Below are 27,125 nucleotides of genomic sequence, written 5' to 3'. Positions count from 1 at the left end.
GGGGCGGAGACAAGACCAGACCCCCCCTGCACAAGGTTGAGAGAGCAAAGCTGTGGGAGTGGCCCAGCAGGCTCCACCTACTACAGGAGGGGACGGAGACAAGACCAGACCCCCCTGCACAAGGTAGAGAGAGCAAAGCTGTGGGAGGGGCCCAGCAGGCTCCACCTACTACAGGAGGGGGCGGAGACAAGACCAGTCCCCCTGCACAAGATGAGAGAGCAGCAGTAAGTGGTCTTTATAACAGGAAGTCTCACACTGGATGACTGCACAGATCTGGGAGAAGATTTCAGAAGACGTCACATGACCGATCATGGATTTATTATCCGGAGTTCAGATTTAAGCCTGATGAACAATCATTTTATTAATTTGAAAGTAAATGTAAACAAAGTTTTGGCTGCAGTGATGAAAACGGCTTCTTCCAAAATGAAAACCTGTGAAGAACACAATTGGGAGAGATTTACTAAATCTGGAGCGCTCGGAATCTGGTGCAGCTGTGTATGGGAGCCAATCAGCTTCCCTCTTCAGCTTGTTCTAATAAGCTTTGGCAATAAAACCTGGAAGCTGATTGGTTACTTTACAGAGCCGCACCAAATTTTGCACTCCCCAGTTTTAGTAATAAACCTCCCAATGTTTACAAATGTTACACTGCTGTCTTCCTCATCCATTGTTACATGTATAGAATTCTATAATCTGAGACCTGATTGTACACCAGAGACAATAATAATTGGTGTGATGACCTCATGTGTGGACTGATGATGTCATTGTCAGTGCTTTACTTTGTAATACATAACGTTGTTTTTCCTTATAGCAGAGAGGGCACAAAGCAGACGTTACGTGTTTCTTGTTGTTTTGGTTCCCCCTGGTGGTCAGAAGTCAGACTTCTTTTTAGGCCTCATGCATGCAGGACCGTATTTTAACTCTCCCAGCAGCGTTTTTTTTTTGCAGAAACGCCCGACGCTAAAAGTTGACGTGTAAAACTGATCTCCAGCTTTCAGCCCCCGGGTTCACACTGCCGCGACTTTGAATCTGACATCCCGCTGCGACTTCAGCTTTGTTAACAGAAGTCAATTCAAGCCGTAGTGAAGTCGGAACTAAATGTAGTGCAGGGACCTTTTTTCTAAGTCGGAGAGGCTCAACTCAGCTCCTATTAGAACTCTCAAGCCGCATGACAAGCCGCGCCTGTGTGGACCGGGGCTCAGTGACAGTGCGACGCGAGGTCAAGCGCCATCCCTTGAGCCAGACCCTGCGGGCACCTGCTGCGGAGCCTTCACGTCACTCTTCAATACTGAAGGTCGCTGGGATTGGTGAGTGGGCACTTGCCCATCTTCCGAAAACAAGGGACACTGCATGCAGACACTGTTGTCTTGTTTTCATTAAATTTAACTTGTTGGAGAACTCTGTGCAGTTTAAGTAATTTATTTGCACCAAGCTGCTCCAGAGGAATGATTTACTTCCCTAGGACATGCAGCAGCTATGTGTGCTGTATTATTACCTGTATGTATACTCAGCTATATACAGTCTACAGCGCTGTGGGATCGCTTCTCGGCCTTTTGGCTAAGATCAAGTGTAGTATCTGTTCCTATCAGTTGCCAGAGGAGGTGCTGTGGTGCTCTCATCGGGGAGTGCCGTGCAAATCCTCTGGCGTGATGGTATCTGGTAGGTCCGTTTCAGCAGAGGGGCCGAAACTGAGTGCTCCCGGGTAAGGGAGGCTAGTACTCGGTCGAGTCTGGAGGGGGCCAAAAGGGTACTCCTGATGGGGATGGGTGCTGCACTGGTCTGGCCCGAAGGGCTGGGTCATCCCGCCCTTCTGGCTAGAATTGTTGTGGTTGCTGTTCCTGTCAACGTCCGGTGGAGGAGCTGTCAACCCTGACTGAGGGCTCAGGGTGTTGCCATGTAAATCCACTGGAATGATTTGGGGCCTGAAAAAGGCTAGTACCAGTGGAGGCTGCATTTAGACGTCCGTGGCTCTCCCCCCGAGAAAACTTAGAAGGGTGCTCTATCCGGCAGGGACGGAGGGCTGCACTGGTCCAGCTGAGGGTCGAGTCTGAAAAGAATCCCATGGTGTATTGCTTCTCGGCCTTTTGGCTAAGATCAAGTGTCGTATCTGTTCTTATCAGTTGCCAGAGGAGGCGCTGTGCTACTCCCAAAGGGGAGAGCTATGCAAATCCAATAGTGTAATTGTACCTGGAAGGGCGGTTTCAGCAGGGACTACACCAGTCCGCCCGACAGTAGCTGGGGGCCGGTCAATGGTTGAGTCTGAGCCCTCTGGAAGGGTGCTCCTGGTGAGGTTGGGTGCTGCATCGGGTCTGGTTGAAGGGTCGGGCCCTGGCTTAGATCTGTGTGGTCTCTTTTCCTGGCAGTTTTTCGGAAAAGAACACTGGCTCCCCTTTAGCATCGGGGGGGGTGGGGCGGTTAGTATTTCCCGGATATAATTAGGCAGGAGTGACGGGAGTGGTGGTTGAGCCTATGAGTAGGGGCCCTCCCTAGGCTCTCAGAGCTCCAGGCCTTCCTGGTTGGGGTGGAGGCTGCGCCGGTCTGGCTGTGGGCCTGGGTTGGAATAAAAGCCCATGGTGTATGTGCCCCTGGAGTGGCAGTCCAGGGGTGCCATACAATCACAGTGAGTGAGGGTCACTTTGATTAATGGCACCGCGTTCATTGCACCATACCACACGCTTTTTTCTCACCTGCCTCCTGGGCCGGGCCTTTTGGCTGGGCCTGGTCAATGTACCCCACAATGGCCACTTTTCCCTCTCCTCTCCACAACCTTCTCCCCCCACTTTCTTTTATTTAAGCCCTTTTATGTTTGTCACTTTTTGTATTTTTATGTTTGTACACGTTTTTTTCACGTGTGACTGGTAGGGTGAAGGTCCTCGGGCCAGCCCTGAAAGTCTTGGGAGGGGAAGGACAAGGCCTTCTGGCTTGGTTCGCCCTCTTTCATGGGGTCTCCCTTCGGGGGGGAGCCCCACCTAGTACTTGAGTGGGTCTGTTTTCGGCAGACCCTCCAAAGAATGGGGTCCGTCTGGTTTCGGCCAGATGGACCAGTAATGTAACGTACCCCAGTCCCCGCCTGGAGCCTAACGCCCCAGGGAGATCAGGGCAAGGCTCTCTGATTTTTGGAGGACTTGTGTACACCCGTTTGTGTTTTATTCTTTATGTGTGTGCACATTTTCTTGGCACCGGGTGAAGTTTTTGGAGTTCACACACCATGGGCTTTCAAAAAAAAAAAAAAATACAGTACTGTGGGATGAGAACTTCCCGTCCCACTCCCGGGAAAAAAATACAGTCAGCTGAGGGCCGCTCATCCATTCACAGGAAGCTTTGTACTCCAATGATGGCCGCATAGCAATTCTCAGGGCGGGTTTCATGATGGTGACCCCAGTGGATCGTGTCTGTGTCATGTGTGTAGAGGAGTCTCCATCAGAAGCCCGTGTGATGGGTGACAATAACACGGGAGAACAACTGAGAGAGACACCCTATAACAGGAAGTGCCTGGACAAGGAACTCCATGGCGGGATCACCGGGGATTATTGTAATGGAAGCTGCAGTTTTTGGAAATTATGATAAACATGATCTGAGAGTGAAGTGATGGGATTACATCTCTTGTCGTAGATTGTGCTTTGCATACATTGTATACACCTCCAGGAAATGTCCTTCTTTCTTTGTGACATTGTTTCTTTATCATTGAATGTTTCTCACTGCAGGCAAAGTTATGACATCGGTAAGGCCGACCTTCGCTACACCACAGGAAATGAGATGCAGGTCAGACATTCCTTCACATTTACACAACTCATTCTCATTGCAAAGATCAGAAGGGTTTTAATCACATCCGGCCCACTATTCAGGTGTTCGGGTTTTGAATCAAACATTATTTGGTCCATATACTAGTAGAGGCCCATGTACTAGTAGAGGCCCATGTACTAGTAGAGGCCCATGTACTAGTAGAGGTCCATGTACTAGTAGAGGTCCATGTACTAGTAGAGGCCCATGTACTAGTAGAGGTCCATGTACTAGTAGAGGCCCATGTACTAGCAGAGGTCCATGTACTAGTAGAGGCCCATGCTCTAGTGGAGGTCCATGTACTAGTAGAGGTCCATGTACTAGTAGAAGTCCATGTACTAGTAGAAGTCCATGTACTAGTAGAGGTCCATGTACTAGTAGAGGTCCATATACTAGTAGAGGTCCATGTACTAATAGAGGCCCATGTACTAATAGAGCTCCATGCTCTAGTAGAGGACCATGTACTAGTAGGGGTCCATGTACTAATAGAGGTCCATATACTAGTAGAGGTCCATGCTCTAGTAGAGGTGCATGTACTAGTAGAGGCCCATGTAGTAGTAGAAGTCCATATACTAGTAGAGGTCCATGTACTACTAGAGGTCCGCATACAAGTAGAGGCCCATGTAGTAGTAGTTGAGTTCCATGTACTAGGAGAGGTCCAGTAGTAGAGGACCAGTGAAGGCCAACTCAGGTTGCAAAAAAATAGCTGAAGACCAGCCGCCATTGATCCAGAGTAAGACCAACTCTTACCTAGCCCATCTGATGCCAATGCCAGGCATGTGCGCTCTGCAAAGGGTGCATGTAGACATGCACACTCCTCCACACAGCTGCCTGCCCAGCCATGACTCTAAGGCTCATTTACACTTGCTTCAACTTTAACTTAGACCCAACTCATTAGTACCATCATTCAGCAGATCCCCCGCTCAGTAGTCTCCCCTACTTTGTTTATCCCCCACTCAGTAGTAACCCCCAGCTCTGCTGATCCCCCACTCAGTAGTAACCCCCAGCTCTGCTGATCCCCCACTCAATAGTAACCCCCAGCTCTGCTGATCTACCACTCAGTAGTAACCCCCAGCTCTGCTGATCCCCTACTCAGTAGTAACCCCCAGCTCCGCTGATCCCCCACTCAGTAGTAACCCCCAGCTCTGCTGATCCCCCACTCAGTAGCTACCCCCAGCTCTGCTGATCCTCCACTCAATAGTAACCCCCAGCTCTGCTGATCCCCCACTCAGTAGTAACCCCCAGCTCTGCTGATCAACCACTCAATAGTAACCCCCAGCTCTGCTGATCCCCCACTCAGTAGTAACCCCCAGCTCTGCTGATCAACCACTCAATAGTAACCCCCAGCTCTGCTGATAAACCACTCAGTAGTAACCCCCAGCTCTGCTGATCCCCCACTCAATAGTAACCCCCAGCTCTGCTGATCTACCACTCAGTAGTAACCCCCAGCTCTGCTGATCCCCCACTCAGTAGTAACCCCCAGCTCCGCTGATCCCCCACTCAGTAGTAACCCCCAGCTCTGCTGATCCCCCACTCAGTAGTAACCCCCAGCTCTGCTGATAAACCACTCAGTAGTAACCCCCAGCTCTGCTGATCAACCACTCAATAGTAACCCCCAGCTCTGCTGATCAACCACTCAGTAGTAAACCCCAGCTCTGCTGATCCCCCACTCAGTAGTAACCCCCAGCTCTGCTGATCCCCCACCCAGTAGTAATACCCCCAGCTCTGCTGATCCCCCACTCATTAGTAAACCCCAGCTCTGCTGATCCTCCACAGAGGCTCATGCATGTACAAAATACCTTTAGTCAACCAACAATTGAAAACTCCCTGACAGTGATATGTTTACAGTGTAAAATAGCAATTAGCAACCCCCGTCTTCACATGCAGCAATATACACTTTATTTATTCCTTTATACTGTCATGTATTTCTATTAAGAGTCACTTATTCCGTTGCTTTTATTATCAGGCCAAAGTGCTGCGGCTGCTTGCAACAGTCTACCTGGAATGGGATTGCAAACTCTACCAGGATAAGGCACTGAATGCCGTCGGATTGGCAAATGAGGTAAACGCAAAACATAAAAGTCACCAGATGGACGCCAACAATCATATTGTGTCTTGTGTGTAACCAAAAGCACCGGGGGGGGGGGGGGGGGAGGGGGGGCCCATAAATCCTCATTACATAGACAGGTTCTGCTTCCTTATTATTGAGCCTGGCTGATTCATTTATCACATTGTGAGAGACAAAGCCGGACCGAAAACCCGGAACACAAATGTAATCCTTACAGCCCTTACATGTGGTGGCTGCCTTCCTTTTCAGGCATTTTTCTATTCGGGGGTTTGGTTAGGCAAAAAGAATACGTGCACTTTAACATGTATTTGTCCTTTAACCACTTGACCTCCTGAAGATTTACCCCCCTTTCATGACCAGGCCATTTTTTTTGCGATACGGCACTGCGTTACTTTAACTGACAATTGCAACTAACAATATTGCGACGCTGTACCCAAACAAAACTGATGTCCTTTTTTTTTTCCCCTACAAATAGAGCTTTCTTTTGGTGGTATTTGAACACCTCTGCGTTTTTTTTTTTTTTGCACTATAAACAAAAAAAAAAAAGAGCGACCATTTTGAAAAAAAAAAAAAACACAATGTTATTTTAAAACACAATATTTAATAAAAAAAAAAACACAACATTTTGAAAAAAAAAAAAAACACAATATTATTATAAAAAAACACAATAATCCCAAAAGTTCTAGTGTCTACAAACTATGGGATATTTTTTATTTATTTATTTTTTTATTTAAGTATTTATTTTTTATTGAAAAAAAATCCCAGTAAGCGCATATTGATTGGTTTGCATAAAAGTTTTAGCGCCTACAAACTATGGGATATTTTTTATTTATTTATATTTTCTTACTAGTAATGGCGGCGATCAGCGGCCTATAGCGGGATTGCGATGTTTTGCGGCAGAGAGTCGGGACGCCCTTCTTTCTCTGAGCTGGCCGCTCAGCTGTCGGCTAATTGCCAGCTCCTATCTCTCTCCACAGTTACTCTCCTGTTGATGCTATCCTGCTCGTCAGTCCTGCCTACTTAAGCCGTCCAGCCCAGATGACCTCTGCCTTCGCCTTGGTCAACATCACAGAGACTATCTCCTGCGATCCTGTTTAAAGACTGGCTTTGCTGACATCCCTTCTGGCTCCAGATCCTGCTTGCTGTTCCACTACATTGATCCCTGACTACTGGCTTGGCTGACTATCCGTTCTGGTTACTGAACTTTATCTATGTTTTGACTACATTTGTTCTTGTTACTTTTATTATTAACCACTAAGCCACCGTCCACCGTCATATGACGGCGGGACGAGGCTTCTCTTGTTCTGGGCAGACGTCATATGACGTGATCGCCCTCCCGAGCCACTAGGGGGCGCGCGCGCGCCGCCGGCGGCACTCGCACGTGCGCGCTGCATCGCTCGGGACCCGGTACGCGTGCCCGGTGGCCGCGATGTCCACCGGGCACCCGCGATTGCCGGGTAACAGAGCAGGAGCGTGGATCTGTGCATGTAAACACAGATCCACTTCCTGTCAGAGAGGAGAGGAGACCGATGGCGCGTCCCTTGTACATAGGGACACCGATCGGTCACCTCCCCCAGTCAGTCCCCTCCCCCCACAGTTAGAATCACCTCCATAGGTCATACATTAACCCCTCGATCGCCCCCTAGTGTTAACCCCTTCCCTGCCAGTCACATTTAAACAGTAATCAATGCAATTTTATAGCATTGATCGCTGTATAAATGTGAATGGTCCAAAAAATGTGTCAAAAGTGTCCGATATGTCCGCCGCAATATCGCAGTCACAATAAAAATCGCAGATCGCCGCCATTACTAGTAAAAAATAAATAAATAAATAAAAATGCTATAAATCTATCCCCTATTTTGTAGACGCTATAACTTTTGCGCAAACCAATCAATATACGCTTATCACATTTTTGTTTTACCAAAAATATGTAGAAGAATACGTATCGGCCTAAACTGAGGAAAAAATTTGTTAAAAAAAAAAAAAAAATTGGATATTTATTATAGCAAAAAGTAAAAAATATTGTGTTTTTTCAAAATTGTCCCTCTTCTTTTGTTTATAGCGCAATAAATCAAAACCGCAGAGGTGATCAAATACCACCAAAAGAAAGCTCTATTTGTGGGGAAAAAATGATAAAAATTTCATTAGGGTGCAGTGTAACATGACCGCGCAATTGTCATTCAAAGTGCGACAGCGCTGAAAACTGAAAAATGGCCTGGGCAGGAAGGGGGTGAAAGTGCCCTGTATTGAGGTGGTTAAACAAGTGTGATTTAACTGTACTTCTGTCTCGGTCTGATTTCATGGATTTCATTTTCATTTCTGACAGGTTCTCACAGATCCCCGAGAGGAGAGCTGCTGACCGCCAGTCAACGCCTCTCCTCTCTGCTCCTCCGCGCTCGTTGAGGGCGCCGAGCTGTGGAGCTCTTCGCTGAAAACGGGTCACAGGAGAGCAAAACGAATTGCCCTCCTGCGACCCAGAGGAGAAGACCAGCCTAAAAAGCTCAGGCTGGGCTTCCCCTTTAATCGTCAACCATGTGAGTTGCTAAATGTTGGAGCTTTATTAAACGTAACCATATTGCTACACTTGGAGGCGCCCTCTCTTCTCTTTTATACTCTGGAGCTCCTGCTAATCCCCTTGTGGAGGCTTCCATTTGTGGAAGGACATTTTATGGTTACACAACCGATCACATCGCTATAATCTTTCTATATGGACTATAAAAGGAAGGATTTATGAGTAAATTCTTTGTGGGACGAATCATCTGAGTTTCCATTATTTCTTATGGGGAGATTCGCTTTGATATACGAGTGCTTTGGATTTCCGGAGCGGATTATACTCACAATCCAAGTAATTACTGTCTATCTATTTCAACTCTTTATTAAGCTGTTTGCCAGGAGTTCCGCTGTAATTTGTAAAAAAAAACAAACAAAACAAATAGTCAAAGTAAATGATTTCTTATGACGGACCGCTCTTTCATATCCTTGATATGCGATCTATATCAATCTATAATATCATATATAAGATTTCCAGATTTTTAATAGAAATTAAATGATTTATTGATTAATTTGTTAATTAATTAATTAATTAGATTATTGATTGAATGATTGTTAGGCGGTAAGGCCAATGGCCTAAATACAGAGATATGTTTCTAGCGTTCCACTTAGTTAAATAATAATTTTGTTTTTTTTATTTTTTATTTGTTTTTTTATTTTTTTTATTTCTTTCATTATTAAAAAAAAAATAATAATAATTTTGTTGCTTTTATGTGACTGTTTTGTACTTATAAATAAATTGATAAAAAATTTATCTTTTCTGTTTCTGAATATCCAGACAGATCTCCACCCAGCCGGTCTTTTTTTGAAGATGAAAATCCTGTTGAGTTGCTCCTTGCCGGACAATGTGATTTCCATGGGTGAGGAGAACGAACGAGTGTGACAATCCTCCTTTTCTTACAACATTAAAAAAAAGAAAAAAAAAATATATATAATTAGCTCAACTTGTCTTTATGGACTTGCAGCGGCTGCGGAGATGCTGCGTCACGACCTGTCGCTGGAGGTTTATCTGAACACTGTGAAGCTCCTTATGCAACATAACAGGTAATAATAATAATAAAAAAAAAAAAAAAATCCAACTAACACATTTGTATCTTTAGTTCTACCCCACAGTTACACCTTTCTCAATGCTTCTTCGTATGAATTCCCTTGGAAGATCCTTTATAATACATACTCTGTCACGTTTGAGAAATACACTAAAGATTTGTGGACACCTGACCAGGAACCTTGAGCGCTAGATAAGTACCACAAATAATAGTGAAATTGTGTATCGTAACAATTATAAAATTATGCAACTATACAGTTATATATAGTATACAACAAGTGCAAATAGTGCCAATTAAACATCAATAAATTTTTTTTTTTTTTTTTTTTATATAAAGTCAAATGCGATGAACACTAATAATCCATGAAAAATGAATCAAATAGACCATACATAGCTAAAACACTAAAAACACAAAGATTTATGAAAAAATGTGGAAAAAAGAAAGTTCGTGAATAGTGATATCCAGATGGGAAAATATTCAATTACGAGACCCCAAGTCTGAACTTTCACCGTCAGTGCTGCCCGTCACCTGAGAGTAAAAAGTGGAGGCTTACCAGACGGCCTGCGACCGCCCTTATTCAGGGGGGTCAATACAGGCTTAGTGGATCAATCAGGAGACACAGGAACATTGTTGGGATCTCTTTAACTTCCTTCCAAGATAACCGGTCAGTGATGGTAAAGAGCACCTAAACGGCGCATTCCCGGGAGACCGTCACTATATCACAGTGTACGAACGTTTCCATAGATCCAGCATAAGAAGGGAAAAAAAAGAGGAAAGACTCCAATGGTGTAGAACTTCTTGAATGATTTATTTTGAATTCCAATAATAAAAACGTTCCTTGCAAGGACATGTGATAAAAACAGCTCCGCTAGTATCAAAAAATCAAAACGCGCATGCTCAGTGCATGCGAACGTGATGACCCTACGACCGTTTCGTCACAACTGACGTCATCAGCGAAATTACATTTGCCGTTGCAACACACCTGGGTGGGCTCCAGATGCAATGCTCTGCGCCCCGAGCCCACCCTAATTTGAAGCCTATTAGAGCCTTCCAATGCTTCTTACTGCGATAGCCAGCCATAGATGGGAGCAAGTGGTGTCTTTTTTGTATCACTGTCGTGTTTTTTGGTCAGGCAACGCACTGACACCTTTGCAGCCATTGTGCTATATGTTGGGTATTCAGTGCCTCCCTGTACCTTTAGACCCCTTTCACACTGGGGCGGTTTGCAGGCGCCATTGCGCTAAAAATAGCGTCTGCAAAGCGACCCGAAACAGCCGCTGCTGAGGGCTTTCACTCTGGAGCGGTGCGCTGGCAGGACGGGAAAAAAAGTCCTGCTAGCAGCATCTTCGGAGCGGTGAAGGAGCGGTGTATACACCGCTCCTTCACTGCTCCTGCCCATTGAAATCAATGGGACAGCGCGGCTTTACCGCCGGCAAAGTGCCTCAGCAGAGACGCTTTGCGGTCGTTTTTAACCCTTTCTCGGCCGCTAGCAGGGACGGGCCCTGCTGGAGTTCCTCCACTCCAAACTGGTCACACCATGTCTTTATGGAGATGGCTTTGTACACAAGGGGGGGGGGGGCACAGTCGTGCTGGAACAGAAAAGGGTCTTCACCAAACTGTTACCACAAGGTTGGAAAAGCACAATTGTCTCCAATGTCTTTGTATGATGGAGGATTACCGGGACCCTTTACTGGAGACCCCTGAACTCCGTCCTTTGGAATGGATACCTTTTTTTTTCAGCCAGCGATTCCCTACAATGAAAAAGCCGTACTAGCGTCTAATTAGTCACTGGATGGCTTTTACAGGCAGCAGGAGGTGATGACCCCCTCCAACCCAAACCCCTCCCGCCGCCACCCATCAGTGCCTCTACAGGCTCTCCCGTGCAATCGAGGAGCCCGATATTGGATCCGGTGGTGCCACCGGGTTATCGGGGGAAGTCGGAAGCGACGGTATTAAAGTGACACTAAAGGTTTTTTTTTTTTTTAAATAACAAACATGTCATACTTGCCCCCACTGTGCAGCTCGTTTTGCACAGAGTGGCCCCAAACCTGGTCATCTGGGGTCCCCCGGTGGCTCTCGCGGCTCCTCCCCACATCAGATAACCCCCTGGGAGAAGCGATCTCCCGGGGGGTACCGTGCGGGCGCGCTCCCGAGTCCAGCGTTCGGCGTCCATAGAGGCCGAATGCAGAACTCAGCCCCTCCCCCTGGCGCCCGCATCATTGGATTTGATTGACAGCAGCGGGAGCCAATGGCTGCGCTGCTATCAATATATCAAATTAAGAGCCGAGAACCCCGGGCGGAGAGAGACAGCGCGTCCCAAGTGGGTCAAGTTCGAGGGTTCAGGTTAGTAAAACGGAGGGGGGCTGGGAGGCCGGTCACTGGCAGGTGTTTTTTCACTTTATTGCATAGGATGCATTAAGGTGAAAAAAACACGAATCTTTACAACCCCTTTAAGTCACTTCCGGTTATGGGAGATGTAAACACCGCCATTTTTTGTTCTGCAAAGCATGAGATCAATGTTTTATTTTTTTTTTAATCTCATGGCTTCCAGGGTAGAGGAGTGATAATAATAAATAAAAGTGATAATAATAATAAAAGTGATAAAAAAAAGAAATGAAAAGGGACAGTGTAAAAAAAAAATGAAAATAAATAATAATAATAATAAAATAAATAATAATAAAAACAAAAGCACACCCATTCCCCCATGCTTGTGCGCAGTAGCAAACGCATACGTAAGTCACGCAAGCATATGTAAACGGTGATCTCACCACACATGTGAAGTGACGCCATGAAATGCTATAGCGAGAGCAATAATTCTAGCGCTCGACCTCCTCTGTCTTTTAAGTACAGTACCTTGTTGCCATTCCACGAGTGTGTGCAATTTTAAAGCATGACATGTTAGGTATCTATCTATTTAACTCACCAGAACATCATCTTATATATTGTGTTTTGTTTGCATTAAAATTATTTTTTTTTCCCAAAAAATTGCATTTGAAAAATCACTGTGCAAATACAGTGTGACATAAAAAATTGCAACACCCACCATATTATTCTCTATGGCCTCTTCTTAAAAAACATATGTATATATACAGTGGGGAGGGAAAGTATTCAGACCCCCTTACATTTTTTACTCTTTGTTATATTGCAGCCATTTGCTAAAATCATTTAAGTTCATTTTTTTCCTCATTAAGGTACACACAGCCCCCCATATTGTATACACAGCACCCCATATTGTACACACAACACCCCATATTGTACACACAGCACCCCATATTGTACACACAGCACCCCATATTGTACACACAGCACCCCATATTATACACACAGCCCCCCATATTGTACACACAGCACCTCATATTGTACACACAGCACCCCATATTGTACACACAGCCCCCCATATTGTACACACAGCCCCCCATATTGTACACACAGCGCCCTATATTGTACACACTACACCCCGTATTGTACACACAGCACCCCTTATTGTACACACAACACCCCATATTGTACACACAGCCCCCCATATTGTACACACAACACCCCATATTGTACACACAACACCCCATATTGTACACATAGCCCCCCATATTGTACACACAGCACCCCATATTGTACACACAGCACCCCATATTGTACACACAGCGCCCCATATTGTACACACAGCGCCCCGTATTGTACACACAGCGCCCCGTATTGTACACACTACACCCCGTATTGTACACACAGCACCCCATATTGTACACACAACACCCCATATTGTACACACAGCCCCCCATATTGTACACACAACACCCCATATTGTACACATAGCCCCCCATATTGTACACACAGCACCCCATATTGTACACACAGCACCCCATATTGTACACACAGCTCCCCATATTGTACACACAGCACCCCATATTGTACACACAGCCCCCCATATTGTACACACAGCCCCCCATATTGTACACACAGCACTCCATATTGTACACACAGCCCCCCATATTGTACACACAGCCCCCCATATTGTACACACAGCACCCCATATTGTACACACATCACCTCATATTATACACACAGCACCCCATATTGTACACACAGCCCCCCATATTGTACACACAGCACCCCATATTGTACACGCAGCACCCCATATTGTACACACAGCACCCCATATTGTACACACAGCACCCCATATTGTACACACATCACCTCATATTATACACACAGCACCCCATATTGTACACACAGCACCCCATATTGTACACACATCACCTCATATTATACACACAGCACCCCATATTGTACACACAGCCCCCCATATTGTACACACAGCACCCCATATTGTACACGCAGCCCCCCATATTGTACACACAGCCCCCCATATTGTACACACAGCACCCCATATTGTACACACAACACCCCATATTGTACACACAGCACCTCATATTGTACACACAGCACCCCATATTGTACACACAGCCCCCCATATTGTACACACAGCACCCCATATTGTACACACAACACCCCATATTGTACACACAGCACCTCATATTGACAGAAAAACACAGAATTGTTGACATTTTTTCAGATTTATTAAAAAATAAAACCTGAAATATCACATGGTCCTAAGTATTCAGACCCTTTGCTCAGTATTTAGTAGAAGCCCCTTTTGATGAGTCTTTTTGTGAAAGATACAACAAGTTTTTCACACCTGGATTTGGGGATCCTCTGCCATTCCTTCTTGCAGATCCTCTCCAGTTCTGTCAGAGGGGATGGTAAACGTTGGTGGACGGCCATTTTTAGGTCTCTCCAGAGATGTTCAATTGGGTTTAAGTCAGGGCTCTGGCTGGGCCATTCAAGAACAGTCACGGAGTTGTTGTGAAGCCACTCCTTCGTTATTTTAGCTGTGTGCTTAGGGTCATTGTCTTGTTGGAAGGTAAACCTTCGGCCCAGTCTGAGGTCCTGAGCACTCTGGAGAAGGTTTTCATCCAGGATATCCCTGTACTTGGCCGCATTCATCTTTCCCTCGATTGCAACCAGTCGTCCTGTCCCTGCAGCTGAAAAACACCCCCACAGCATGATGCTGCCACCACCATGCTTCACTGTTGGGACTGTATTGGACAGGTGATGAGCAGTGCCTGGTTTTCTCCACACATACCGCTTAGAATTAAGGCAAAAAAGTTCTATCTTGGTCTCATCAGACCAGAGAATCTTATTTCTCACCATCTTGGAGTCCTTCAGGTGTTTTTTAGCAAACTCCATGCAGGCTTTCATGTGTCTTGCACTGAGGAGAGGCTTCCGTCAGGTCACTCTGCCATAAAGCCCCGACTGGTGGAGGGCTGCAGTGATGGTTGACTTTCTACAACTTTCTCCCATCTCCCGACTGCATCTCTGGAGCTCAGCCACAGTGATCTTTGGGTTCTTCTTTACCTCTCTCACCAAGGCTCTTCTCCCCCGATAGCTCAGTTTGGCCGGACGGCCAGCTCTAGGAAGGGTTCTGGTCGTCCCAAACGTCTTCCATTTAAGGGTTATGGAGGCCACTGTGCTCTTAGGAACCTTAAGTGCAGCAGAATTTTTTCGTAACCTTGTCCAGATCTGTGCCTTGCCACAATTCTGTCTCTGAGCTCTTCAGGCAGTTCCTTTGACCTGATGATTCTCATTTGCTCTGACATGCACTGTGAGCTGTGAGGTCTTATATAGACAGGTGTGTGGCTCTCCTAATCAAGTCCAATCAGTATAATCAAACACAGCTGGACTCAAATGAAGGTGTAGAACCATCTCAAGGATGATCAGAAGAAATGGACGGCACCTGAGTTATATATATGAGTGTCACAGCAAAGGGTCTGAATACTTAGGAGCATGTGATATTTCAGGTTTTCTTTTTTAATAAATCTCCAAAAATGGCAACAATTCTGTGTTTTTTTGTCAATATGGGGTGTTGTGTGTACAATATGGGGGGCTGTGTGTACAATATGAGGTGCTGTGTGTACAATATGAGGTGCTGTGTGTACAATATGGGGTGCTGTGTGTACAATATGGGGAGCTGTGTGTACAATATGGGGCGCTATGTGTACAATATGGGGTGCTGTGTGTACAATATGGGGAGCTGTGTGTACAATATGGGGGGCTGTGTGTACAATATGAGGTGCTGTGTGTACAATATGGAGTGCTGTGTGTACAATATGGGGGGCTGTGTGTACAATATGGGGGGCTGTGTGTACAATATGGGGTGTTGTGTGTACAATATGGGGGGCTGTGTGTACAATATGGGGTGTTGTGTGTACAATATGGGGTGCTGTGTGTACAATATGGGGGGCTGTGTGTACAATATGGGGTGCTGTGCGTACAATATGGGGTGCCGTGTGTACAATATGGGGTGCTGTGTGTACAATATGAGGTGATGTGTGTACAATATGGGGGGCTGTGTGTACAATATGGGGTGCTGTGTGTACAATATGGGGGGCTGTGTGTACAATATGGGGGCTGTGTGTATAATATGGGGTGCTGTGTGTACAATATGGGGTGCTGTGTGTACAATATGGGGTGCTGTGTGTACAATATGAGGTGCTGTGTGTACAATATGGGGGGGCTGTGTGTACAATATGGGGTGCTGTGTGTACAATATGGGGTGCTGTGTGTACAATATGGGGGGCTGTGTGTACAATATGGGGGGGCTGTGTGTACAATATGGGGGGGCTGTGTGTACAATATGGGGTGCTGTGTGTACAATATGGGGGGGCTGTGTGTACAATATGGGGTGCTGTGTGTACGATATGGGGTGCTGTGTGTACAATATGGAGTGCTGTGTGTACAATATGGGGTGCTGTGTGTACAATATGGGGTGCTGTGTGTACAATATGGAGTGCTGTGTGTACAATATGGGGTGCTGTGTGTACAATATGGGGTGCTGTGTGTACAATATGGGGGGCTGTGTGTACAATATGGGGTGCTGTGTGTACAATATGGGGTGCTGTGTGTACAATATGGAGTGCTGTGTGTACAATATGGGGGGCTGTGTGTACAATATGGGGTGCTGTGTGTACAATATGAGGTGTTGTGTGTACAATATGAGGTGCTGTGTGTACAATATGGGGTGCTGTGTGTACAATATGGGGGCTGTGTGTACAATATGGGGGGCTGTGTGTACAATATGGGGTGCTGTGTGTACAATATGGGGTGCTGTGTGTACAATATGGGGTGCTGTGTGTACATTAATGAGGATAAAAAATGAACTTAAATGATTTTAGCAAATGGCTGCAATATAACAAAGAGTGAACAATTTTAAGGGGGTCTGAATACTTTCTGTCCCTACTGTATATATATATATAATGTTTGGGGTTTCTGAGTAATTTTCCAGCATAAAAATACAGATTTTTCACAAGTAGGAGAGAAAGTCAGAATTGTCCCGGGTGGGAAGTAGTTACACACACATACCCGGGCGATTCATCCCTGGCACCCCCTGAGAAAGTCTCGCCTTGTTTGTATCATTTTACAGGGACTGCGTGGGATTTGATTTCCTGAAAATGGTTTGCGACCACTTTGAATCCACCCCGGAGATTGAGAAAGTGCGGCTTCTAGAAATCGAACTTCTGACAACGCGAGGCAAGGAACTCCTCGCACGAAAGAAAATAGAAGACTTAATAACAGGTATTTATCATAATGAGGTCACATGACTTTCAGGGTTCTCTCAGATCATGCAATACCAGCTTATTTATACCTGGAGATGAGAAAACGTCTCTTATAAAGTCTGCTCACTTGTGGTTTGTCTGACTTTTATTAAACCTCCTAAATACGGAATTTCCAAACCAGACGCCCTGCTAGAGTCCTTGAAAATCCCGTCTTGCCAAACAAATGTGTATTATGAAGCAGCAAAACATTACAGAATAAGTTTGGGAAGTTCCCGGGAGCGCAGCCAAATGAGATGATGGAGTATAGAATGTTCCGTTGCTTTCCCAAAATCAGAGCGCAAGAAATCTCTATTAATGAGAAAGTCCAATAAAAAAGAAAACAATTACTAGACATGAGCACTGCTGGGATTTTTTTTTTTTTTTTTTTTTTTTTTTTCGGGGTCATTCGTTATGATCGCAATTCATAAAATTCGTAAATTCCAAAATGCAAAAAAAATTTGTAAATTCGAAATAATTCGTAAATTCGTAAATTCGATAAAATCTGTAAATTAGTAAACTTGTGAATTCAAAAAAATTTGTTAATTCGAAAATTCGTAAATTTGAAAATCCGAAAACACAAAAATTCTAAAATTTGAAGTAATATCTAACTAATAATAACTTAACTATTACTAACTATTAAATTATAGGTATTGGAATTTCCTTTCAAATTTGGCTGTTAGTCAATGTAATACTAATTTATCTGAAGTTTCGAAGTATCCGAAACAATGAATGCCGCATCTAAACAAATGGAATGAATTATTAATAAATAATAATAATAATAAAAATAAATTACTATTATTATTATTATTATAATTACTAATTTTTTCGAATTTACAAATTTTTTTACGAATTTACAAATTTTTCGAATATTCGAATTTATGAATGGTGGGAAAAGCTTGTTAAACGGGTTTTCGTTAATCCGGATATTTCCGAATTAACTAATTTGTTGAAATTTGTTAAATAAATTCGTGACGAAACGAATTGCGCGTGTCTAACAATTAAAAATTCAGTCCCAATATAAAGTCAAAGCGTGCAAACAAATAGTGCAAGGGTAAGCAATAAAAATGTGAAAAAAGCCTTCGCGCTACTAAATGTGCTGTATAGGATATAAAAAAACAAAAAAATTAAAAGTGAATCACCAATGTATAGTGTATATAGTGCATAAAAGTGCAGTCTAGTAAATCAATAACAGCTGTCTGCAGCAGAACCTAAAGTGTATCACAATCCACTCACAGTAGAAATAAAATAATAATATGATCCCGCGCTACAGCAAAAACATAGAAAATATTCCACTATATGTAATAACCTGCAATATCTGAAATAAATAAACCTACAGTGTTTCTCATTCCATAATAAACCCAATGTGAGTGTAAAAATTAGAAACAAATAAATCAATCCCAGGGCATGATATAAAAAGTAATAATAGTCTTTTAATAAGATCTTCAAAAAAGAAAAATAGTAAAAGTGTGTAATTCAAAAAAAGAGTCTGCAGAAAGAGATCATGCATAAATAATTCCAGTAAAAGCAGTGGGCAGGGAGAGGTATAAATCCAAAAAATGAGCTCACAGAGCCCTCACCTTCATAGCTTGAAAAAACAGCATGTAGTAGACAGGGATCAGTTCCGTTGTTACCACTTCAACCACCAGGGGGTCCTCTGTTCCACTGTATACACAACCACCCGAAGTGTCAGTCTAAGCCCATAGACAAGAAATGATCCTGTTGTGCCGATATCACCCACTAGGGGGTCCTCTACTCCACCAAATGGGCCACCTCAAATAGACTTCCCATCCAAGTCCTCATCCGACCTCGTCACCTCTGCTCGGGGGGGGGGGGGGGGGGGGAAAGAGGGTAAAAGGCAAAAGGGCAGGAGAGAGAAGAAGCTTCAATAGTGTAGAATATTGTAATAAAAAAGGGTTTATTTCAATAACAAAGTTGGACTCTTACAGTAAAATGTTAAAAAACAAGCATGAATCAGCAAATAAGGCGTCTGAACGCCACTCTCACGTCACTTCCGGTGCACTTCAACCTACGGCCACTCCCTACGCGTTACGTCATCACGTGACTTCATAAGCACCTTGTCCCCATGTTGATGGCCCCTGCAGGCGGGGGGCTTGTCGGAATCTGGAAGCCCCCTTTAACAAGGGGGCCCCCAGATCCCGGCCCCCCCCCCCCTATGTGAATGAGTATGAACAGGTAAAGGTGAACAGCTCAGCTTCTTGAGAGCTGGAAGTATCCAAACACCGTGCAGACACCTCCACCCGGTAATACCAAATACACTTACCAGAAAAGTCTGACCTTTTTTATTATAGAAAGGCCAAGACACACTCTGAACAGCAAATATCCTCTGGATCCTCTTATGCCCCGTACACACGATCGGAAATTCAGCCAGCAAAAGACCGATGAGACCCTTTGATGGAAAATGCGACCGTGTGTACGCTCCATCGGACTTTTGCTGGCGGAATTCCCGCCAGCAAAAGATTGAGAGCAGGCTCTCTATTTTTCGGTCGGAAAAAGTTCCTATCCGAAAATGCGTTCGTCTGTACAAATTCCGACGCGCAAAATTCCTACGCATGCTCGGAAACAATTCGACGCACGCTCGGAAGCGTTGAACTTCATTTTCTCGGCTCGTCGTAGTGTTGTACGTCACCGCGTTCTTGACGGTCGAAAGTTCAGAGAACTTTTGTGTGACCGTGTGTATGCAAGGCAAGCTTGAGGGGAATCCCGTCGGAAAAACCATCCAATTTTTTTCTGACGGAAAATCCACTCGAGTGTACGCGGCATTAGATGTGGTCATCAGGAAATAGGAAGTACCATAACCGTGTAAGGGGACACGCCAAAGGAACTCCACAATAATAAATCCACCCAGGTATTGGCATATCAAAGGAAAAACAGAGAACCCCTTATATTGTATAGCAGTGTAAAACTGTTCTTTAATAAAAAGTAGGAACCCTCACATATAAAGATGTAACATGGCGCTTGTAACCGGCAAAATAGCCTCCCGCTGACTTCCGGTTAGCGCGATGACGTCACAGCAGGCTTCGGGCACATAATGATTGAGACTGAATTTATAATTTTTTTTCCTTTTTATTGGACTTTTTCATTTATAGAGATCTTTTCACTTCATTTCTTGCACTTTGATGTTGGGAAAGTGGCGCAACATTCTATATTGCATCCTTTTATTATGTATACGTATATATATATATATCACATAATATGTTTGCAGCTTCTTTGTTGTGCTCTCTCCAGCCAATATCTCACTCTCATCACTCCTGCTCCTGTCTGTATCTTCTCTACCACTCGTTACCAAGCTTTGGCTTGTTCCTTGACTACGCTTCTGCTTGACCCCGACCTGCAACCACTTGTTACCGACCTTCAGCTTGTTTACTGACTACGCTTCTGCTCGACCCCGACCTGCAGCCACTTGTTACCGACCTTCAGCTTGTTTACTGACTACGCTTCCGCTCGACCCCGACCTGCAACCACTTGTTACCGACCTTCAGCTTGTTTACTGACTACGCTTCTGCTCGACCCCAACCTGCAACCACTTGTTACTGACCTTCATCTTGTTTACTGACTACGCTTCCGCTCGACCCCGACCTGCAACCACTTGTTACCGACCTTCAGCTTGTTTACTGACTACGCTTCCGCTCGACCCCGACCTGCAGCCACTTGTTACTGACCTTCAGCTTGTTTACTGACTACGCTTCCGCTCGACCCCGACCTGCAACCACTTGTTACCGACCTTCAGCTTGTTTACTGACTACGCTTCTGCTCGACCCCAACCTGCAACCACTTGTTACTGACCTTCATCTTGTTTACTGACTACGCTTCCGCTCGACCCCGACCTGCAACCACTTGTTACCGACCTTCAGCTTGTTTACTGACTACGCTTCCGCTCGACCCCGACCTGCAACCACTTGTTACCGACCTTCAGCTTGTTTACTGACTACGATTCTGCTCGACCCCGACCTGCAACCACTTGTTACCGACCTTCAGCTTGTTTACTGACTACGCTTCTGCTCGACCCCGACCTGCAACCACTTGTTACCGACCTTCAGCTTGTTTACTGACTACGCTTCTGCTCGACCCCGACCTGCAACCACTTGTTACCGACCTTCAGCTTGTTTACTGACTACGCTTCTGCTCGACCCCAACCTGCAACCACTCGTTACCGACCTTCAGCTTGTTTACTGACTACGCTTCTGCTCGACCCCGACCTGCAACCACTTGTTACCAACCTTCAGCTTGTTTACTGACTACGCTTCTGCTCGACCCCGACCTGCAACCACTTGTTTCGACCTTCAGCTTGTTTACTGACTACGCTTCTGCTCGACCCCGACCTGCAACCACTTGTTACCGACCTTCAGCTTGTTTACTGACTGCGCTTCTGCTCGACCCCAACCTGCAACCACTTGTTACCGAACTTCGGCTTGTTTACTGACTACGCTTCTGCTCGACCCCGACCTGCAACCACTTGTTACCGACCTTCAGCTTGTTTACTGACTACACTTCTGCTCGACCCCGACCTGCAACCACTTGTTACCGACCTTCAGCTTGTTTACTGACTGCGCTTCTGCTCGACCCCAACCTGCAACCACTTGTTACCGAACTTCGGCTTGTTTACTGACTACGCTTCTGCTTGACCCCCTACCTGCTATATCTGATATTGGACCCCAGGTTGTTTACTTCCTAGTGGGGCAACCCTGAGGACCGCAATATGGTACGCAGTGAAACCATCCCCACCATCAGGAGCACTGGTGAATACTGGTTAGTGCGTAGACCCCGAACCTCAGGTGAGCCCGCGTCATCCACAAGGATGACTTGCTTGTGTACTCATCCTCCTGGTTGGTAGGAGCCAGGGCCACCACCGGGGGGGAGCCCATACACATGTAGGGGGCCCGGGCATCCCGGAGGGCCCGTGCCCAAACCAACTAGTTGTTGCTGGGTCCAAACCCCCCAGAGCAGCCTGCCAAATACCCAGCATCCCTGCTGTCACAGCCGTGCCTCTTAGCAATAGTGCAGGCTGTGCAGCAGAGCTGTCCCTGAATGTATGGCAGCTGACAGCATCCGCTGTTCTCAGCGCTAGGGTTTGGTTGCTAGGACCACGCATCTCTTAGCAACCAGTCATGTGCTCCCCCCTCCCCCCAAGGCCCCTGCATTCAGAGAAGGAGTAAGTCTCCTCCTCCAAACCTATCCAGTCCCAGGGCCCAGCCTTCCAGCTTCTACCTGCCCTGTAGCCAAATGCTGCAATGAGAAGGAACGCATCCTGATGTAAGTTGAGGTCTTCACAAGACTCCCCCCTCCCCTTCCACTACCCCAACTATTCTCTTACACCTCTCAACTCTCCTTACCACACCGTTCTCCTCCCTTCTAACTTTAGGGACCCTATTGAAAGAGAATGGGCTCTAGGGATCATGATGTAAGGTTGTTTTGGGGACCCTGATGTAGGGTCACATTAGGGACCCTGAGGTAAGGTCGCTTTAGGGAACCTACTGGAAGGTCGCTTTGGGGACCCTGATGTAAGGAGGCTCTGGGGACCCTGATGCAAGGTCGTTTTAGGGACCCTGATATAAGGGGGATTAAGGGACCCTGATGTAAGGTCGCTTTAGGGACCCTGATATAAGGGGGATTAAGGGACCATGATGTGAGGTCGCTTTAGGGACCCTGACATAAGGTTGATTAAGGGACCCTGATGTAAGGTCGCTTTAGCGACCCTGATGTAAGGTCGCTTTAGCGACCCTGATGTAAGGTCCTTTAGGGAACCTGATGTAAGGTCACTTTAGGGACCCTGATGTAAGGGGGCTTAAGGGACCCTGATGTAAGGTCGCTTTAGGGACCCTGATGTAAGGTCGCTTCAGGGAACCTGATGTAAGGTCGCTGTAGGGACCCTGATGTAAAGGGGCTCTGAGGACCCTGACGTAAGGAGGGTTTTGGGGTCCCTGATGTAAGGGGGGCTCTGGGGACCCTGATGTAAGGGGGGCTCTCTGGGAACCCTGATGTAAGGGGGGCTCTGGGAACCCTGATGTAAGAGCGGTGACTTTGAAGATCCTAATGAAGGGGAGACTTTGGGTATCCTAATGAAAGTGGAGTTTTTTGTTATAAGGGTGAACTCTTGGGACCCAGATTTAAGGGGGGGGGGGAATCTGGGGATCCCAATGTTAGGGGGGGACTCTGGGGACCCTGATGAAAAGAGGGGGAACTCTGGGGACCCTGGTGAAATGGGGGGGGGGGGACTCTGGGAACCCTGATGAAAGGGTGGGACTCTGGGGACCCTGGTGAATGGAGGGTGGACTCTGGGGACCCTGATGAAAGGAGGGGAACTCTGGGGACCCTGATCTAAAGGGAGAAACTTTGGGGACCCTAATGAAAGGGGTAAATTCTGATGTAAGGGGGTCAGGCCCAGGGGCCCAGGCCTAAAGTTGTGTAAGGGGCCCCAAAATTTCTGATGGCTGTCCTGGTGGGAGCCTCTCTACTGCTATAGCTGCTAGACTCCAAGCCTGACCCCTGACCATGACAACCAGATTGCCATAAACTGGCACTTTGCACCCCTAAATGATATTCAGGACACAGGAGATTATGTGTTTATTGCCAGTGCAGAGCAAGGGGTAGGCAGAAGAGGCAGCTGCCCTGGGTGCTTCAATAAGTATGGTTCTGAAGTAGTTCACAGCTCATGGGGGGGGGGGGGGGGGGGGGGCGGTAGCTGTACACTTTGGCCTTGGGTGCCGAGGAGTCGTGTCCCGGTACGGGTTATTATGAACAGATGTATGGTCATGGCGCAATGTTGTCACCATTGAATTTTTCAGGACATTACACGGGGAAGCCGCTGTCTGCTGATGCCTTGGATGGTTTGCATGTCATTTTCTGGGACTGCGCCGCTAAAAGCTTTGAGGTCAGTAGGAATTATGGCGGTAATCACTTCCATCCCCCCCCCCCCCAATTCACAAAAATAATCTGTTCCGCCATTAATCTAGATTTGTGTGTACAGAATGTATCCAGTATTGTTTACATTACGATTACAGCATTCTTCCTTTCTGCTATTGAAGAAACAAGATGATACGATTCCACTCAGAAGGCTGCAGAAGATCGGGGGATGGGGGTGGGTGGGGGAGGGGGTGGGGGGGTGATTTTTTTTCAGGGGTAATTCTAGTGCAATCAAAGCAAGGAAATGAGAGCCCACCCGGCTTCTGTGATATTAGTCCTTCCCGGGGGCTCCCCTCTATAGCCAACCAGTAAAAAAACTTTTCTCCTGCCAGTAAATGTCAGTGACAGGAAAAAGTTGCCAGTAAAAAAATATGGCTGTGAGTCTCGGATCGGAAACTGCACATGCACAGCTCCGGTCCGGAGTCGGCCAAGACAATCCGAGTGCCTGATACAGTATGTTCAGGCGGGGCCGGCGGGGGGGAGGGTCTAAGGGAGGCGGGGCCTGAGGGTGTCATGGTGCAAGAGAGCCAAGAGGATCCTCGTGGGCAGGTCTGCAGTACGGGAACGTTTCTGAGCGCTTTTCTGCTCAAATGCATTCATTAAATAAAAATAAACAAATAACCCGAAATAAAATACATAAATAGATAATAATCATAAATAAATCATTTTAAATAACCCCTAACCTTAATATTAAACCCTAATATTATCCCCTAACCCTAATATCAACCCCTAACCCTAATATCAACCTCTATGATTATCCCCTAATGCCAATATTAACCCCTAACTCTAATATTAACCCCTAATCCTAACCCCAATATTAATTCTTAATCCTAACCCCTAACCCTAATATTAACCCCTAATCCTAATATTAACCCCTAACCCTAATCCTAACCCCTAATACTAACCCTCAACCCTAATATTAACCCCTAATCCTAACTCCTAACCCTAATATTAACTCCAAATCCTAACCCCTAACCCTAATATTAACCCCTAATCCTAATATTAACCCCTAACCCTAATCCTAACTCCTAACCCTAATATTAACCCCTAATCCTAACTCCTAACCCTAATATTAACCCCTAATCCTAACCCCTAATATTAACCCCTAACCCTAATATCAACCCCTAATCCTAACCCTAATATTAACCTCTAATCCTAACTCCTAACCCCTAATATTAACTCCAAATCCTAACCCCTAACCCTAATATTAACCCCTAATCCTAACCCCTAATATTAACCCCTAATCCTAACTCCTAACCCCTAATATTAACCCCTAATCCTAACCCCTAATATTAACCCCTAATCCTAACCCTAATATTAACCCCTAATCCTAACTCCTAACCCCTAATATTAACCCCTAATCCTAACACTAATATTAACCCCTAACCCTAATATCAACCCCTAATCCTAACCCTAATATTAACCCCTAATCCTAACTCCTAACCTCTAATATTAACCCCTAATCCTAATATCAAACTCTAATATTAACCCCTAATCGTAATCCTTATATTAACCCCTAACCCTAATATTAACCCCTAATGCTAACCCCTAACCCTAATATTAACCCCTAATACTAACCCTAATATTAACCCCTAATACTAACTCTCATCCCCTAATATAAACCCCTAACCCTAACATTAACCCTTAATCCTAACTCCTAACCCTAATATTAACCCCAAATATTATCCCCTAACCCCAATATTAACCCCTAACTCTAATATTAACCCCTAATCCTTATATTAACCCCTAATACTAACCCTAATATTAACCCCTAATCTTAACCTTCATTTTAACCCCTAATGCTAACCCCTAACCCTAATATTAACCCCTAATAATAACACCTAACTCTTAACCCTAATATTAACTCCTAATCCTAACTCTTAACTCTAATGTTAACCTCTAAGAGCCCTTTCACACTGGGGTGGTTTGCAGGCGCTATTGCGCTAATAATAGCGCCTGCAAACCGACCCGAAAGTGCCGCTACTTTCATTCCAGTGTGAAAGCCCCGAGGGCTTTCACACTGGAGCGATGCGCTGGCAGGACGGTAAAAAAAGTCCTGCCAGCAGCATCTTCGGAACAGTGAAGGAGCGGTGTTTATACCGTGGTATTTAACCCTTTCTCGCCCCGTTAGCGGCCGCATACCGACGGTAAAACGCCGCTAATAATAGCGGCGTTTTACCGCCGACGCCGCCCCCGCCCCAGTGTGAAAGGGCTCTAACCCTAACCCTAGCCTAACAAAATAAATAAATAATAATAATAGGTAATCTTAATAAAATAAATAAATAATAATAATAGGTAATCTTAATAAAATAAATAAATAAATGAAACCATAACATTTAACCCCCTACAAAAAAAGTAAAAGTAAATAAAAAAATAAATAATAGATAAAAGAGGATGAAAAACCTGAAAAATGATGATACAGCAAATGATGAAACAGATGATATTTTTCTCTATTGGCTAATAAAAAAACGTTAAAGCTCAAAAGCGCTGTACAAAAACGATCATAAACGCCCATACAAATGCCTGAAAAAACTCTCAAAAATGGGGCCCTCAGGTGCAGCCAAATAAATGAATAAAATAAAAGTAATTATTGAACACATACTGATCAATATGCAGCACTCCAATATGACACTGTGGGGGTTGATTAGGTAAAGACAACCAGACTGAGAACTTTGCAAGTGCAGTTGCTCCAGAGCTTAGTAAAGGAGGCTGATTACCATCATCCAATCGTGTGCAAGCAAAAAAAAAATTTTTTTTTTTTTTAATTATTTTTCTGGCATGTGATTGGATATTTTTTTTTTTTTTAAAGTGAAGTCTTACCTTATTTCCTAAGCTTTGGAGCAACTGCACCTGCAAAGTGCACCGTCAATTTGCCATCAGTAAATAAATCCCCTATAGGTTGCAACAAAGCTTCAGGCCCCTTTCAAACGGGCAGACTCCGCCAGCTCATCAGGGGGATCTCTCTGCTGGCGGATGACAGGTCTGCGTCCGCTCCGCTGATGAAGAGCAGACACGCACACAGCCGGATTTCCTCTATGGGCAACGGACCGCCATGTCATCCGATCCACCAGACAGACGAGGGACGGATCCCCCCATCCGTCTGGTTTTGGCGGA

General features: G+C 45.4%; 1 protein-coding gene and 2 pseudogenes across 1 annotated transcript in view; all 3 read left to right on the top strand.

Moving 5' to 3' along the window:
* The window catches only part of TEX11 (testis expressed 11), a 96,569-nt gene that overhangs the window by 34,612 nt on the left and 34,832 nt on the right, over window positions 1-27,125 (top strand). The window contains exons 7-12 of the mRNA XM_073600993.1: window positions 3,702-3,759; window positions 5,744-5,839; window positions 9,174-9,255; window positions 9,361-9,439; window positions 16,919-17,070; window positions 23,894-23,998. Of these exons, the coding sequence (XP_073457094.1) occupies window positions 3,702-3,759; window positions 5,744-5,839; window positions 9,174-9,255; window positions 9,361-9,439; window positions 16,919-17,070; window positions 23,894-23,998 (572 nt within the window). The remainder of the gene's footprint in view (window positions 1-3,701; window positions 3,760-5,743; window positions 5,840-9,173; window positions 9,256-9,360; window positions 9,440-16,918; window positions 17,071-23,893; window positions 23,999-27,125) is intronic.
* LOC141109061 (U2 spliceosomal RNA) lies at window positions 1,535-1,640 on the top strand (annotated as a pseudogene).
* LOC141109062 (U2 spliceosomal RNA) lies at window positions 2,066-2,171 on the top strand (annotated as a pseudogene).

Source organism: Aquarana catesbeiana, linkage group LG09, assembly GCF_042186555.1.
Source record: "Aquarana catesbeiana isolate 2022-GZ linkage group LG09, ASM4218655v1, whole genome shotgun sequence".
Taxonomy (NCBI): Eukaryota; Metazoa; Chordata; class Amphibia; order Anura; family Ranidae; genus Aquarana; species Aquarana catesbeiana.
The sequence above is the reverse complement of the archived record's forward strand: the minus strand, read 5'-3'. Positions and strand labels throughout refer to the sequence as shown.